The 14,721-nt window shown below is 49.9% G+C and overlaps 1 protein-coding gene across 7 annotated transcripts in view; it reads right to left on the bottom strand.

Annotated features, from left to right (window-relative positions):
* The window catches only part of KIAA1671 (KIAA1671 ortholog), a 189,851-nt gene that overhangs the window by 136,038 nt on the left and 39,092 nt on the right, over positions 1-14,721 (bottom strand). For 4 of the 7 annotated variants that reach the window (XM_054510473.2, XM_064578559.1, XM_064578562.1 and 1 more), the window contains exon 2: positions 13,085-13,189. In XM_054510473.2, the coding sequence (XP_054366448.2) occupies positions 13,085-13,189 (105 nt within the window). The remainder of the gene's footprint in view (positions 1-13,084; positions 13,190-14,721) is intronic. The other 3 variants (XM_045887435.3, XM_064578561.1, XM_064578560.1) reach the window with 1 other exon arrangement.

The raw sequence follows: 14,721 nt of genomic DNA, 5'->3' as shown, positions 1-14,721 counted from the left end.
GCAATAACGGGATTCAAAAGGCAGAGAGAAAATTCCCTGGCAGAACCCGCAGGCGCCCTCCACCTCCTGGACACTCCAGGCCCACTTACCTGGGCTGGCCGGCCCTGGCTGGAGATGCGTGCCTGCCCGACAAAGCCAACAGCGTCCCGTCTCATGGCGAACGGGGCTGGCTGCACCCTCCCATGGCAGAAGCGGGTGGGGGAAGGAAGCCTCGCCCCTCCCCACCCCGGGGCTGTTTCAGTACGTCTGGGAGACACAGGACCACAGCCTCAGTTCCGGAAGTATGTGCACAGACAGCACAAAAGCTTTGGAATTCCAACTGCATCTGTTAGCATCATCTCCAGCTTGGAAAACGCACACTCCTTGTGGCTTCTCAATACTGTAGCAGAAAGAGGGCTGAGTCCACGCTGGGTGCTCAATAAAAATCTCCCCCGTTCCTCTGCTACATGTTTACTGAGCACCTGCCACGTGCACAAAGATGAACAAGAAAAATCCCCTGCGTGCAGGGAACTCGCCGTCTTGTGTAAGAAACACACACACACACGCACACTGAAGCAATTACAACTCTGGGTAATAAACACCATGGTATATAGAGGGGGATGTGGGGGCACAGGAATAGTATTCACTGCTTAGGATTGGGAATGGTGATCCCGGAAGACTCCCTAGGCTGAGAGGTGACACCAGAGAACTCCGGTGCTGGCTAATTTGGGAGCTGTTTCTCCTGGCTCAGAAGAAGTATTTGAACATTGCAACTGTTGGAAGTCCTGAAACGCCGCCTCAGGACCTTTGCACATGCTGTGCCTATTTCCAGGATACCCTTCTCACTCACACACAGACACAGGCCCAGCCCTCAGAACACAGCTCCAACATCTCTGCCCCTACCAACACACACACACACACACACACACACACACACACAACCTGGTACAATCTTCATTTTACATGTCCATGGAGCACCAGACATCCTCAGCAGGACTCATCATAGTTACACGGTTGTATTGAATGCCGCGTGAGCCTTCAGTCTTTCCCATCCAGTGGCAAGCCCCCAGAGGGCACCCTGAGTCCCCAGAAGCGAGCACGGCGGCCTGGCCTATCATAGCTCTGAATACATCATTGCTGAGTATATACATAAAATAATGGTTGGTGGAATGAAGAAATAGGTGAATGAAGAGACCTTCTTCTGCTCCCTAGGCTCCTAAGATTCTGAATAAGGACAGGTACCGTGAGTTTCATGACATGAAGCAATCGAGGACACAGGAAGAGTTACTCTGGCTCTGGCAAGTTGGGTAGTGGCCATCGGTCAGTTGCTACTGGATGACAGAACCCAAGAGCTGGAAAAAACTCAGCTGGGAGCTCAATCTGCCTACCTCACCAAGAGCACCCCGCCCCTCCCCATTGTCTCTGGACCACAGGAAGGTGCTCTACTGCCCCAGATAGGCCCCGGTCAGAGACACCTGCTGTGATCACATGAACCCCACACTGTCCTGCCCCGTCGCCTGCTCCTCTACCCAAGCGTGGAATGAACAGTTCTCTGCACAGCTTGTCCCGGGAAGGAAGTCATCCAGAGCAACCACTGGCAAATTAGGATCGACGGTGCACGCGTGTTGCCCTACCCTGGGATCCTTGAACCCAGCTCACTAGCCACCCCGCAGGGAAGTAAAGGGGGAAAGAAGACTCTTGGTCCGTACTCCTCTTAACCGGAACAGTGGCTCTGTTATCTGGAATCTGCATCACATCTTGGGCTTCCTCTCGAGTTTCCATTTAAAACGCCTGGCAAATACTGGGTATGTAAATATGGCTACACCAACGAATCCACAAATTAATGAATCCATCAGTGAACAAAGGGTGGGGGGAAGAGACGGGTTTGGTTTTTTTGTTTTTTGGGTTTTTTTTTGTTTTTGGGGGGGTTTTTTTGAACCCCTGCAATCAACAGCTAAATAACATTTTGAAGTCTCTCCCAAACCTAGAAACACAGGACTCTCAGGGTTTCATTTAACCTGTTGTAAAAAACACAAGGAAACTGATTGAAATGTGCGCCTTAAAACCTTACTTTAAATGCATCGCATATGTCATGCTTAATTTAAGACATGTCGGTCTCTTCCAAAACACTTCAGAAGCTCGCTCACACAGAGGCCAGCTGCTATGCCTTGCGTGGCCTCGCTCGCTCTTTGTAAATGTATGAGCTCTACAGCCAGAGCCAAGCAAACCAGAGCTCCCTGAAGAAGGAAGGGGCACAGAGTGCGAGCCACCTCTCTGGTCGTATCTGTATGAATCATCATGGGGGCGGGGGGCGGCATGGGGGACAGACAGGGAACAGGCCTGATCTGGGAGGTCAGGGGGCCACGGTGGCCCAGGGGGCAGAGGACCCCAGTCTGATCTCCAGTAATGGGGACAGCAATGGGTACGTCCCTGTCGCTGAACCTGCCACGTTTACAGGCTGGATCTCCCTGGGTGGATCTGCAAAGTCTGAAATGCCCATTTCCTGCAACTTTATGCCAAGAAGCCCATTTTCCTGGGAACTGAGGCACTAAGGCCCAGAGTGGCTGGAATTCGGCAGGAGTCATTCATCAGAGCATCCGTCCGTCCATCCAGCCTTCTGACTCCCCTGCAAACCAGGCTCTGGGCTCGGTGCTGGGAGGGGGAGGGGGGTGCAGCCATGTCGCTCATAGCCTCCTCCCCACCCCGACAGAACCACACAGGGAGAAGGCAGGAGAAGCACCTCCATTCAAAACCAAACAGTTTGGCAGCTTTTCTCTCAGATTCACAGGCGTTGATTCGGTCTAACAGCTGCTGCAGATCTTTCATAATTACACCCTTAAATCCGATCTGGGAGCTCACCAGCCATTCACTCAGACGTCTCTGGGTGCCGCTTCCTGGGAATGCCACCATCTGCTGAGGGGTGCGAGCCAGTCCTCACGCCTTCCGGTGTCTTCCGGAATGCGACCTGGCCTCCCAAATCTGCAAAGCCACCCTGCGCAGGGCACCGTGTCAGGTGCCAAGGACATGCCCGTGGCCTCCCCAGAGAGCAGGGCCCCCACTGGCAGGGGCCCGATGGCTGATGGCACTGGAGTGAATGCGTCCTCTCCTCTCCGTCCCCATGGCGACGGCCCTAGCTCGTTCACTCGTTCATTCATCCGTTCATTCACGCCAATATGCAATTGTGGAGCACCTACCATGTACCAGGCTCTGGGCCAGGCGCTGGGGACACGGTGGTGAAGAAAACATGTGGCCATGTCCCCTGTCCCCCCCCGGAGCTGGTCGTCAAGAAGACGGGAGCAAACAACATAAATAAGCAAGAGACATAGAAAGTTAGACCAGCGACAATAAAGAGGGGAGGGGCCGGGGGAAAACTTCACGAAGAAGGGACACGGAAAATCCGCCTCCTCGCTGACATTTCTGTCTCTGCTGGAGCCTCCCCCAATCTACCCCAGCAGCGCCAGGGGGAGGCTCTGACACGCAAGCACCATCACGCCACGTGTGTCAAAGGCCTTCCCTGAGATCCGGCAGGACCGGATCCCCGTCACCTCCTCCCTGTCCATCTGTCCACCTCTCACACGCACGCACGTACTTACTTCAGCACAATGAACCCCCGGACAGGTCACAAGACAACGCCACGCTCTTCCTCGCCCCCACACCTCTCCACTGCCATTGCCTACCACCTGACTAATCCCTAGTCATCCCTCAGTCCTGAGCGCCAAAATGCCACCTCCTACAGGAAGCCTTCCCTGATGCCCCAAGGCAGCTTCTGGGGCCTCCTCTGTGCTGTGGCATCTACGTCTCAGCATTTCTGCCTGGCCCAGCACTGATAACACATGTGATGACTGCCTACTTCATACTCCACCAGACTGGGCAGTCCGGGGTCCTGGGTCCAATTCACAGCTGTGTCCCCAGGGTCTGACAGCAGAAGAGACATAAAGCCAGTGTGCAAAAAAGTATCTGAAGGGAAAGCATCCCTGAGAGAAGAGAATAATAGCATCCAATTAGGCATGGCTGTGGGAAAACTGATAACGCTCATCTGCTCCCAGGGCCAACATCAGTTATAAAAGCAATTTGGCAATATTCACTCTCAACTACTATTTTTTGAGGCTCCATCAAGAGTCAGGCACCAGACTACGTGACTCCGTGTACCTTCTGCCTCCTCCCATTTAATACGCTCAACAACCTTGTGCTTCTCAAATTATTACCACCATTCTAGAGATGAGGAAAACACAGTTTTGAAAATGAGCCGGATCACATGCTAAGGAGGGGCAGAGCTAGGTTGAAATCTGCTGCCTATAAATCAAGTGTTTTTCCCCAATATACTCACCCCCAAAGCACACATTTCTTTTTGATTCAGTAACCCTGCTTCTTTTTTCCCCCAAAGGTTCGTTCTATCTATCTATCTATCTATCTATCTATCTATCTATCTATCTGACAGAGGGGCTGTGGGAGGGAGAGGGACAAGCAGACTCCGCACTGAGCGCAGAGCCCAATACGGAGCTTGATCCCACGACCCTGAGATCATGACCTGAGCTGAAATCAAGAGTTGTACGCTCAACCGACTGAGCCCCGCAGGTGCCCCCCAGTAACCCTGCTTCTAAAAACTTATCCTACAGAAGGAATCTAAGGGAAGAGCAAAAAGATGTCCATTACAAAAGATGGACAAAAAGATGTCCATTACAGTGTTACCTATGGAAGCATAGTCATAACCACCCCTACCTAGACTTAGGGTGATAACCCCTATTTGAAAAAACCCAGGTCTCACATGCCATTTGAAATGTCACAAAAGTTGCAACGTCAGCAGGCAGACCAGACCTCCAGGTCCAGCCAGCCCAGAACATCACGAGTGGCAGAAAAATCCTGTCCCACTACAGAAGTAGGTCCTGCTGTGACCTCCAGCTTACAGATGAGGAAGACAAAGCTGGAGCAGTGAAGTGACCTGCCCAGGGGCAGCTAGAGTTACACTGACCCCACACTCCTCCCTGTCAGATTTCTTCTGAAGTCCACATGGGCTTAACTAGAATAACTGCTGTTTTGTTTTTTTTTAAAGGACTTCAGATGTGCTTTTTTTTAAAGATTTTATTTATTTATGAGAGAGAGGGGGGCGGGAGGGAGGAGCAGAAGGATTTAGATAAGGGCGCCTGGGTGGCTCAGTTGGTTAAGCGACTGCCTTCGGCTCGGGTCATGATCCTGGAGTCCCTGGATCGAGTCCCGCATCGGGCTCCCTGCTCAGCAGGGAGTCTGCTTCTCCCTCTGACCCTCCCCCCTCTCATGTGCTCTCTCAAATAAATAAATAAAATATTTAAAAAAAAAAAAAAAAAAGGAAGGATTGAGATAAGCAGACTCTGTGCTAAGCGTCAAGCCCAATGTGGGGCTGGGTCTCAGGACCTTGAGATCATAACCTGAGCTGAAACCAAGAGTTAGACGCTCAACCAACTGAGCCACCCAGGCGCCCCTAGAATAACTGTTTTTTATGATGTTCAGATGTAAAGGACACTTCACACCCATTAGGATGGCTATTACAAAACACCAAAAAACAAAAACAAAAAACGGAACACAAACAGTGCTGGCAAGGATGTGGAAAAATTGGAAACTGTATGCACCATTGTGGGAATATAAAACAGAGACCTGCACGCCAGTGTTCAGAGCAACATTATTCACAATAGCCGGAAGGCAGAAACAACCCAAATGTCTACCAATAGATGAATAAACAAAATGTGGTATCTCCAACACAGTGGAATATTATTCGACCTTAAAAAGGAAAGATATTCTGGGCGCCTGGGTGGCTCAGTTGGTTGGGCGACTGCCTTCGGCTCAGGTCATGATCCTGGAGTCCCGGGATCGAGTCCTGCGTCGGGCTCCCTGCTCTGCGGGGGGTCTGCTTCTCCCTCTGACCCTCCCCCTTCTCATGTGCTCTCTCTCAAATAAATAAATAAAAATTAAAAAAAAATTAAAAAAAAAAAAAGAAAGATATTCTGACACATGCTAAAACATGGATGAGCCTTGAGGACGTTATGAGAAGTGCAGTGAGCCAGTCCCCAAAACACAAATACCGCATGACCCCACTTACAGGAGGCACCTAGAGCCGTCAAATTCATCGGGACAGAGAGTAGAATGGTGGGTGCCAGGCGCAGGGGTAGAAGGGAACAGGGAGTTAGTGTTTAATGGGGACGGAGTTTCAGTACGAGCTGATGAGAAAGTTCCAGAGCCAGATGGTGGCACCGGTTGCACAACAGTGTGGATGTACTTAATGCCACTGAACTATACACTTAAAAACAGTTAAGATGATAAGTTTATGCTGTGTTTTACACTTTAAAAAAAAAAAGCAAGAAACTGAACACGAATGTAAAGTGAATCTACTGCTTAAGCTCTAATGACCACGTGACTCAGCTCATGGGGACCTGTGTCCTTTAGGCAAATCTCCATTAAAGGCCCTCATTAAAGTCTACCCTGGGCTATGCCCTCTGACCCCAGGAATGGGGTGGGAAGCAAAGGAGACCCCGATCACAATGGGTCACAGACACAGTCGCGTGGAGGAGGGGGAAAGGAAAGACCATAAAATCTGCAGGGTGTCCTGATGGGGGGCAGAAAGTAAGGCTATAGAAGCCCAAAGGAGTAGTCAGGGATGTCTTCCTGGAAGAGGTGACGTCTCCATGAACCTGGTAGGAGTCAGCCAAGCGGAGAAAGCCAGCCGAGGAGAGAGCATGTGCACAGGCCCCAAGATACTGGAGAAACAGTCCTACGGTGCGAGCCTATTCGTTGGCCCTCCTTGGGGCAACGTGGGGCTCTCTTGGGGGAAAGTCTGGGAGGCACAACTTTCTAAAACTCATGGGTTTTGTTAACCCGAGTCAGAATCACACTGGAGAATACAAAACACTGGTCTGGGAGTCAGAACTGGTATTCCACACAGTCTGGTTGACCTAGAACAGACCAGACCCCTCGCACTCTTACAAGTGCCCAGGTGTGGAGATAAATTATTCCGTCATCCTACTTTTTTTGTAGTTAATTGTGGTAGGAATCACGTAACATAAAATTCATCATTTCAAAGCACATAACACAGTGGCATTTGGTAAGTTCACAACATTGTGCCACCATCCCCTCTGTCTAGTTCCAGAACATTTTCATCAAGCCCAAAGGAGTCCCCGAACCCCGTAAGCAGTCACTCCCCACTCCCCTTCCCCCTGGCCTCTGGCAACCACCACTCTTGCTTTCTGCCTCTGTGAATTTGCCATTTCTGGATATTTCACAAAAATGGAAATCACACAGTACACCCCTCGTCCTGGATTTGGTCTCTGTTCCGCTGACTTGCAATGAGAGCTTAGGCAAGTCCCTGCCTCCCTCTGAGCCTCAGTTTCCCCACTAGCAAAACAAGAGGTTGAACAAGGGGTCACTCAATTCTCTGGGATTTTAAAGAGTCTGCCATTCTGACTCGGCTCAACCCCAGGCTCTTCGGGGCTGCATTATCCACTTCTCTCTGCACTTGGCCCATCATCCGCCATGCAACCAGCTTTCTGGATCCTGAGATGTGTGTTCTAAATCTCCGTGATTCCTGGGGTGCCTGGGTGGCTCAGTCGGTTAAGCGTCTGCCTTCGGCTCAGGTCATGAGCCCAGAGTCCTGGGATCGAGCCCCACGTCGGGCTCCCTGCTCAGCAGGAGCCTGCTTCTCCCTCTCCTCCCCGTTCATGCTCTCTTCTTGCTATCTCTGTCGCTATCTCTGTGTCTCTCTCTCTCTCAAATAAATCAAATCCTTTTAAAAATCAATCAATCAATCAATCTGCACGATTCCTTATAAACAAGTGGTGCTCTGTAAAGGGTTGTTGAAGGACTAAATAAAATTCCTACCCCCTACTGAGGAAAGGAGTTAGAGCAAAGCTTCCTACTGAGTGTGCACTATCTCTTTAAGAACTGCCTTAATTAGCATAGGCTGGACTTCGGTGTCAATTTCAAGTTCCCGTGGATTCCAGTTCAGCACACCGGGGCCATCCGGGCTCTGGGATCCAGAGGAACGGTTTGAGGGGCCTTTCTCCAAACTTGCCCTGGAGCACCAGATATGGGTAGGACACCTTCCCACCCAAACCATCACCCAAACTGCTTCCGCCCAACACCCCTTGGCCAGGTGCAAATGCTGATCTGGAGAAAGAATGGTACAACTTATCTTTACGCCTCTATTTAAACATCCGCCTTTTCAATCCTCATTAGCCTGTTCCTTCCTACTATTTGTGCTATTTCTGGACTGACTGAAGCACACACTGAAGCCATTAATCAAGCTGCTTTTTTTTGTTTGTTTGTTTTTCTCTACATCAGGGGTGGGCAAACTGCAGTCTGCAGGCCACATCCGGCCCACCACCTGTTCTGGTAAACAAAGTTTTATTGTAACACGCCCATGCCCATGTATTTATATATTATGTGCAGCTTCTCCCAAGGTATGAACACAGAGCTAAGGGGTTGCCACAGAGCCCTTACGGCCCAGAAAGCCTGAAATATTTACTGTGTGGCCCTTTACAGAAAGAGTTTGTGGAGATCTGCTCTAGATGGTGGAGAACTCAGTCCCCCGAGACTGGACTCACTCAAGGATGTGACAGTCCCCTCTTCAAAACTCTTATTTACGCTATGCTGGCTGCGACTTGCCCCTCCGTTAGATCTCTGCAGGTGCTCCACATGATAATTATAGAAAACTTCGCAAATACAAGTGAGCAAAAATGTTTTTAATAATTGGAAATCCTACCATCCACCAGCCCCTATTGGCATTCCCATGTATATCAATCTGGGCATTTCCCTTGTAGACGGGAACTTTTTGTCAAAACCAAAATGGAATCAGACCTGCAATTTAGGAACCTGCTTTTTTTTTTCATTTCAAAACCTATCACAAACATCTTTCACATCAGTAACCGTACAACCTACATAGTCCTTGCCAATGCTTCTGGGGCATTCCATTTTGTGGGTATCCCATCATTAGATAGTCCATCCCTCACTACAGATCTTTATACGCTGTTGCCAACCGTTGACCATTAAAACCAACACGGCAATGAACACCCACACGCACTTATTTTCCCAAGACAAAATTTTGCCTAGAAGTGGGCTGGCTGGTTCAAAGGATGCACACCTTTTTTAGAGCTTTTGATATATGCAGAATAGACTTCCACACCTAAGGGAAACACATCCCAGGCTGACTTAATTCAAAGCTTAGGAGGTCAGGTTTCTCAACCTCTCCCCCCGGGGCCAAACCCAATAAAGCTGTCTAATGAGCAATAAACCAGGGCCCCTGGCTGGCCGTGCCCTCACTCGCAGCTTTCCTGGCTCTCGTTTACGGCTCGATTATCACAGACTTGACTATAAGGTTTGCAAGGGCAATTAGAACAGCTCATAGAGAGAGGTGAGTCTGGGCCTAGCCCAGAGGCCCATCCAAATCCGGCGGTAGAAGAGGGAGCAGGAAGGAAGTCCCAGCCCTGGGACAGATGTTCACAGCAGAGGAAACTCAACCCCAAAGCTCGATTCCACACAACACACAGCACGATGCCCGCTGGACTCACAAAGACGTGCACACAACACGCTCTCTCTTTACGGAGGCTGAGAAGTGCAGATTGCATTTCAGAAAAATTGAAAAACTTTCCTCCAAGTACAAATAGATTTCTGGAGGAATTAGCTTATTTTGGCCCAAGAGCTGCCTTATGTGCAAAGCTCAAACCCTAGGAAGGTGTGATCATGTCTCTCCACATTCCTAAAATAAATGGTTCTCACCATCCATTGCCTTGGGCAAGGTATTCAAGGGCCCGCCAAAAATAACTAACTTGGTCTATACTGCAGGCCCTGCCTCCACTCCCAGATTCCCAAAGGGGTCCCATGACTTGAGTGTCTTTTTCACTTACTCCTTCTCCTCGGACAGCTTTTTACGCACAGCACAATTTCCCTCTGCCCAACTCCCACCCATCTTTTTAGAGCACTTTAAGGGACACCTCCTCCAAGAAGCCCATGCTGATTTCCCAGGCCAAAGTGACTTCCAACCAGCTTTGGCAATGCACCTGATCCTAATGCCTTGTATCAGAGATAAGGCTGAGATTCTTCCTCTATCAAGATTTAGAACCCCCACTCTACCCCATCCAGGGCATAGACCCCTCCATTCCGAGTTCTCCTTCCCCAAACCTAGTTGATGCCTGGCACAGGAAAGGCAGAATGGGATGGTGCTAGGTTCCCTAGAGGTGGGAGGGTTCTCATCATGTGGGACACGAGATGGTCACAGGTTAACACTTAGGATGCTCTGATGTCCAGGAGCAGCATGAAGCCGCTGTGAATGACATCGTGTGAAAGCTGTATCCTTCTGATTCTCCTGGGTGACTTCTCGAGAAGTCCCTGAGACCATCTCTGCCTGGTGCTACTATGACTTAAACACTTAACATTTCCATTATGTGGTAATATCCCAATTTAATAAAAGCCACCCCAAGCTCAGACCATTAGCTGCAGATTTTTAAATATTATTTTGTTTTCATTGTCTTTAATTTTACTGTTATTTTCTATTGAAGACAAGTGACGCTAGCTATTTACAATAGAGATTTTCATAAAGGTTCTTTTAAAAATTTACTTAACTTTAGGAAAAGCAAAAACTTGACAAATAAAATAATGGTAGCAGGGGTTGTGTCAATATGGCAAAAGGCCATGAGGCTGGAAATCACCAGTAAAATGGAAAGAATATAGAATTGAAGTCAAAACATGAAGGTGCAAGCTCTCAGGTAGCTTTCCTTCTTAAGGCTAACAAGCCAGACACAGCTTTCCTGGTCTTTACAGCTAGAAGCATGGCCATGTGATCCAGTTCTGACCAAAAAGACATAAGGGGAAATGGCTAGACTTCTAGGGAAGCTTTTGCTTTGCTGATTAAAAAAACAGGCAGGGCGCCTGGGTGGCTCAGTCGGTTAAGCGGCTGCCTTCGGCTCAGGTCGTGATCCTGGAGTCCCGGGATCGAGTCCTGCATCGGGCTCCCTGCTCGGCGGGGAGTCTGCTTCTCCCTCTCCCACTCCCCCCTCTTGTGCTCTCTCTCTCTCTCACTCTCTCTCTCAAATAAAAAAAATAAAAAAAAAAAAAACAGGCAGATGCAGCTTACGGTACTCCCTCCCCTTCTCCTACCTGGAACAGAGACATGATGCCTGGAGCCAAGGCAACCATCTTGAGACCAGGAAATCACAAGCACTATTTTAAGGACCTTGGCATGGAAAAGACCTTAACACAGCTGAGCCACTGCACTAACTCTGAACCCCACCCCCTGGATTTTTTTTGTTGTTATCCAAAGAATAACGTACTATTGAAGCCGTCGTGAATTTGGGTTTCTTTCCACGTAGCCAAAAGCATTCCTAAGGGACGCAAGGAGTTTGGCACGAATTGGCTAAGTGGACAAGCATCTTCTAAGCCTTTGACAAGCCACTTCACCTCTTAAAGCTCAGTGTCTCCATGGGTAAATAAAGTTTCGTGACACACACCTCAAAGCATTCTGATGATTAAAGGAAATAGCCCACCTCTCGGTAGACTTGGCACATAGTAGGTTTCTGTTAATGCATGATAAATGAATAAGCAAATGGGCAAACAGAACGAGAAGCCTGCTGGAGGTCTTTGTGGGGTGGTGGGATTTTTTTTTTTCAGGGGCAGGAGAAATCTGAATTCTTTAAGATGCAAAGGAATAGCTCTCTAATGCAGGAATTTGAGAGACAGTGATTCGGGGGAGTCTACCCTTACCCACTCTCAGACTGTCCCCGGTTTCACAGCTGGGGAGAGGGGAAGGAAGGGCAACTGGCTAAGCAGATGCTGTTCACAAGGCCGCCTCACAACCCACAAGAGTCTGTCACCTACACAAGCCTTATTAACAACAGAGAAAGTGCCAAAACAATGTAAACACCAAAGAGCATCCCCGCAAACCAGGGTGCGAGAAACGCCTGAAGGGACTGTCAGGACCAAACGCGGGTCCCCACGGATGCCAACGGTCTCAAGTCCGTCTCTCTGGCCGCTGCACGGCACCCACCCCACCCCATGCCCACCGGCCACTCTGTCCCTGTCACATGCATGCCGTCCACGGCAGTGAACCTGCATGGACAGCTGATATGTCCTCTCCTCGTTTTCCCAGGAGGGTAACTGTGCCTCCCATGCCCTTCAGGCAACCAACCGACCCCTCCTCCTCCTGGACCGGCTTCCCAGCACCCCCGTAAACCTGTCCGGGCCTGGCCCCACCGGCCTCGGGGCACAACAGACAGGCCCCACTCTTGGCACAGAACCTGGACGTCTGTGTAGCTGAAGACCTATACCTGGCCCGACTACCTAGAAGACACCCAAGTGAGCTGTTCCAAGTTCATTCGTTGCTTAGTCCTCCACCCTCCTGAGAGCTGGGCCCTGGGAAAGCCTGGTATTAATAATTACCATCGTCCAATCACTAACAGTAATTGAGCACTGATTTGGTGCCAGATGGCACCGTTAATGCATCTCCCCACTTAATCCACCCTCTGAGGTGGGTTGTGTGATGAGGTCCCATTTGATGGATGAAGACAATGAGGCTGGGGAGGATGAGCAATCTGCCCAAGGGGTGGAGCCAGGATTTGAACTCAGGCGGCCTCACTCCCCACCCTACCCAGTTAATCCCTGCAGCGTCACCAGCTGCTGTGTTCTTAGGTGACATCCGGGTGCTGGGCACTGTGGGACAAGGGCTCTTCCATGCATAATTTTTGTCAGTCCCTTCAAAGACCTCCTGGGGTCAATACTAGGGTTATCCCCATTTTACAGGTAAAGAAACTGAGATTTTAAAGGCAAGGTGATTTGCTGGGGTCAACTGCTTAGTAAGGGAGCAGACCTGGGACTGTACTCAGGCTGCCTGTCTCCGGAGCAGGTAGGCTTTGCCGATGGCTCATTCACCCCCATGGCCTGGCACCAGGCTGGCCCAGCTCAGGGCAGGTTTCTAGGCAACACTGGGGAGCAGAACACACTTTTTCTTGAAGCGCAGTCTAATGGGGGAAGCTGATGTGGTCCCAGACACTGACGTAAGACTGAGGCCCATGGGATAAAGAGCTTACAGTAGACAAATAATGCCCCCCAAAGACATCCAGGCCCCAACCCCCAAAACCAATGAATCTGTTACCTTACCAGCAGGAGGGACTTTGCAGGTGCGGCCAAATGAAGGCTCTTGAGATGGGGAAGGTTACCCTGGATTATCTGGATGGTTCCTGTGTCATCACAAGGGTCCCTGTAAGAGGGAGGCAAGAAGGTCAGTGTCAGAGAGAGAAAATGTGATGAAAAAAACAGATCGGGGGCGCCTGGGTGGCTCAGTCGGTTAGGCAACTGCCTTCAGCTCGGGTCATGGTCCCGGGGTCCTGCGATCGAGTCCTGTGTCGGGCTGTCCCTGCTCTCTGGGGAGCCTGCTTCTCCATCTCCCTCTGCTGCTCCCCCTGCCTGTGCTCTCTGTCAAATGAATAAATGAAATCTTAAAAAAAAAAAAAAAAAAAAAGGTCAAGGTGATGCAGGACCACAAGCCCAGGATGCAGCAGCTTCTGGAAGCTAGAAGAGGCGAGGAAAGAGCCTCCAGAAAGAATGCACCTCTGACAACCCATACTAGACTTCTGACCTCCAGAATTGTAAGGTAATAAACTTGCTGCAGCCACTGAACTGTGGCCATTTGTTATAGCGGCCACAGGAGACTCATACAGAGCTCAACTTGGCTGAGGAGAAAGGGAGGGGAGGGCTTCCTGGAGGAGGCAGCATGCAGCCGAGTGGCTGCCTGAAGAACCCCAAAGCCCAGGCCTCCATGAAGTTCTTCGGGTTGTTCCTAGGTCTACACTTGCCATGTGGCGACTAACATTTACACTTCAGTTCGTTAAAATGAAAGACAATTTTGAACTCAACGCTTCAGTCACGCTAGGGCCGGTTTTAAGTGCTCAACAGGCTGGGGAGACCAGGGACCTTAGTGGATGGCACGGACAGCGCCCTACAATCCCGATATCCAGTTGCATCAAGTGAGGCTCGGAGAGGGTGAGACCTGGGGGCAACCTGGCACTCAGTCCCCGGAGCTAACCTCATCCTCAGCCTTGTCTCAATGACTGACTGCCCCCGCCCTGGGCCCAACCCTTTTTTTTTTTTTTAACTGGACCACAAATCACTCACCCGCTGTAAGGACTCGCGACCTTTAGCATCGCTGAGAACAGTTTATTTTGACCTCCTTGTCCCTCGGCCTTAAACGCCGGGTGCGCCACAAGGAGGGTGGAGGAAAGGCCTTGGTTAATCAAAGGTTTTTCTTCACAGAATGACTCATTACAGACCCGGAGCATTTGTGGTTTAGACTGAGGAATGCCACACGTTCTGGTGATGGACCGCGGGCCCCTCGAGCCCCCAGATCCATCCTCTTTATTCACTGGCACACGGGGCACTAGGAAAATCTCTACCAACGGGGCCAGGATGACCAGATAAAGACGTTAGGGTAACACGGTTCCATTTCTAAGGTAACGTCCACCACTTCCAAGGAATTCTCTAAGAGTCACTGAGTGACATACATAATGAGTTATAATGAGTACAATCAACTCTTTCACACTTTCAGCCGAAAGCAGCTACAAAGAGTTTCAGAGAAACTCTTTTGGTTGCAATTTCTACATTTCATACAATGAAAATAAGAACACAGTAGTTTCTATTGACTGACTGTGTGGCTGGGTCCCTGGGAAACACTCCACAAACACTCATTTCTCCCAGCAACCTCTGGGGCAGGGAGCATTTCACCCTCCATTTTAC

Source organism: Mirounga angustirostris, unplaced genomic scaffold (assembly GCF_029215605.1).
Source record: "Mirounga angustirostris isolate CCGP_5_RB_7025 unplaced genomic scaffold, mMirAng1.0.hap1 SCAF_14, whole genome shotgun sequence".
In the NCBI taxonomy this organism is placed as follows: Eukaryota; Metazoa; Chordata; class Mammalia; order Carnivora; family Phocidae; genus Mirounga; species Mirounga angustirostris.
This window is presented reverse-complemented; position numbering and strand designations above follow the sequence as displayed.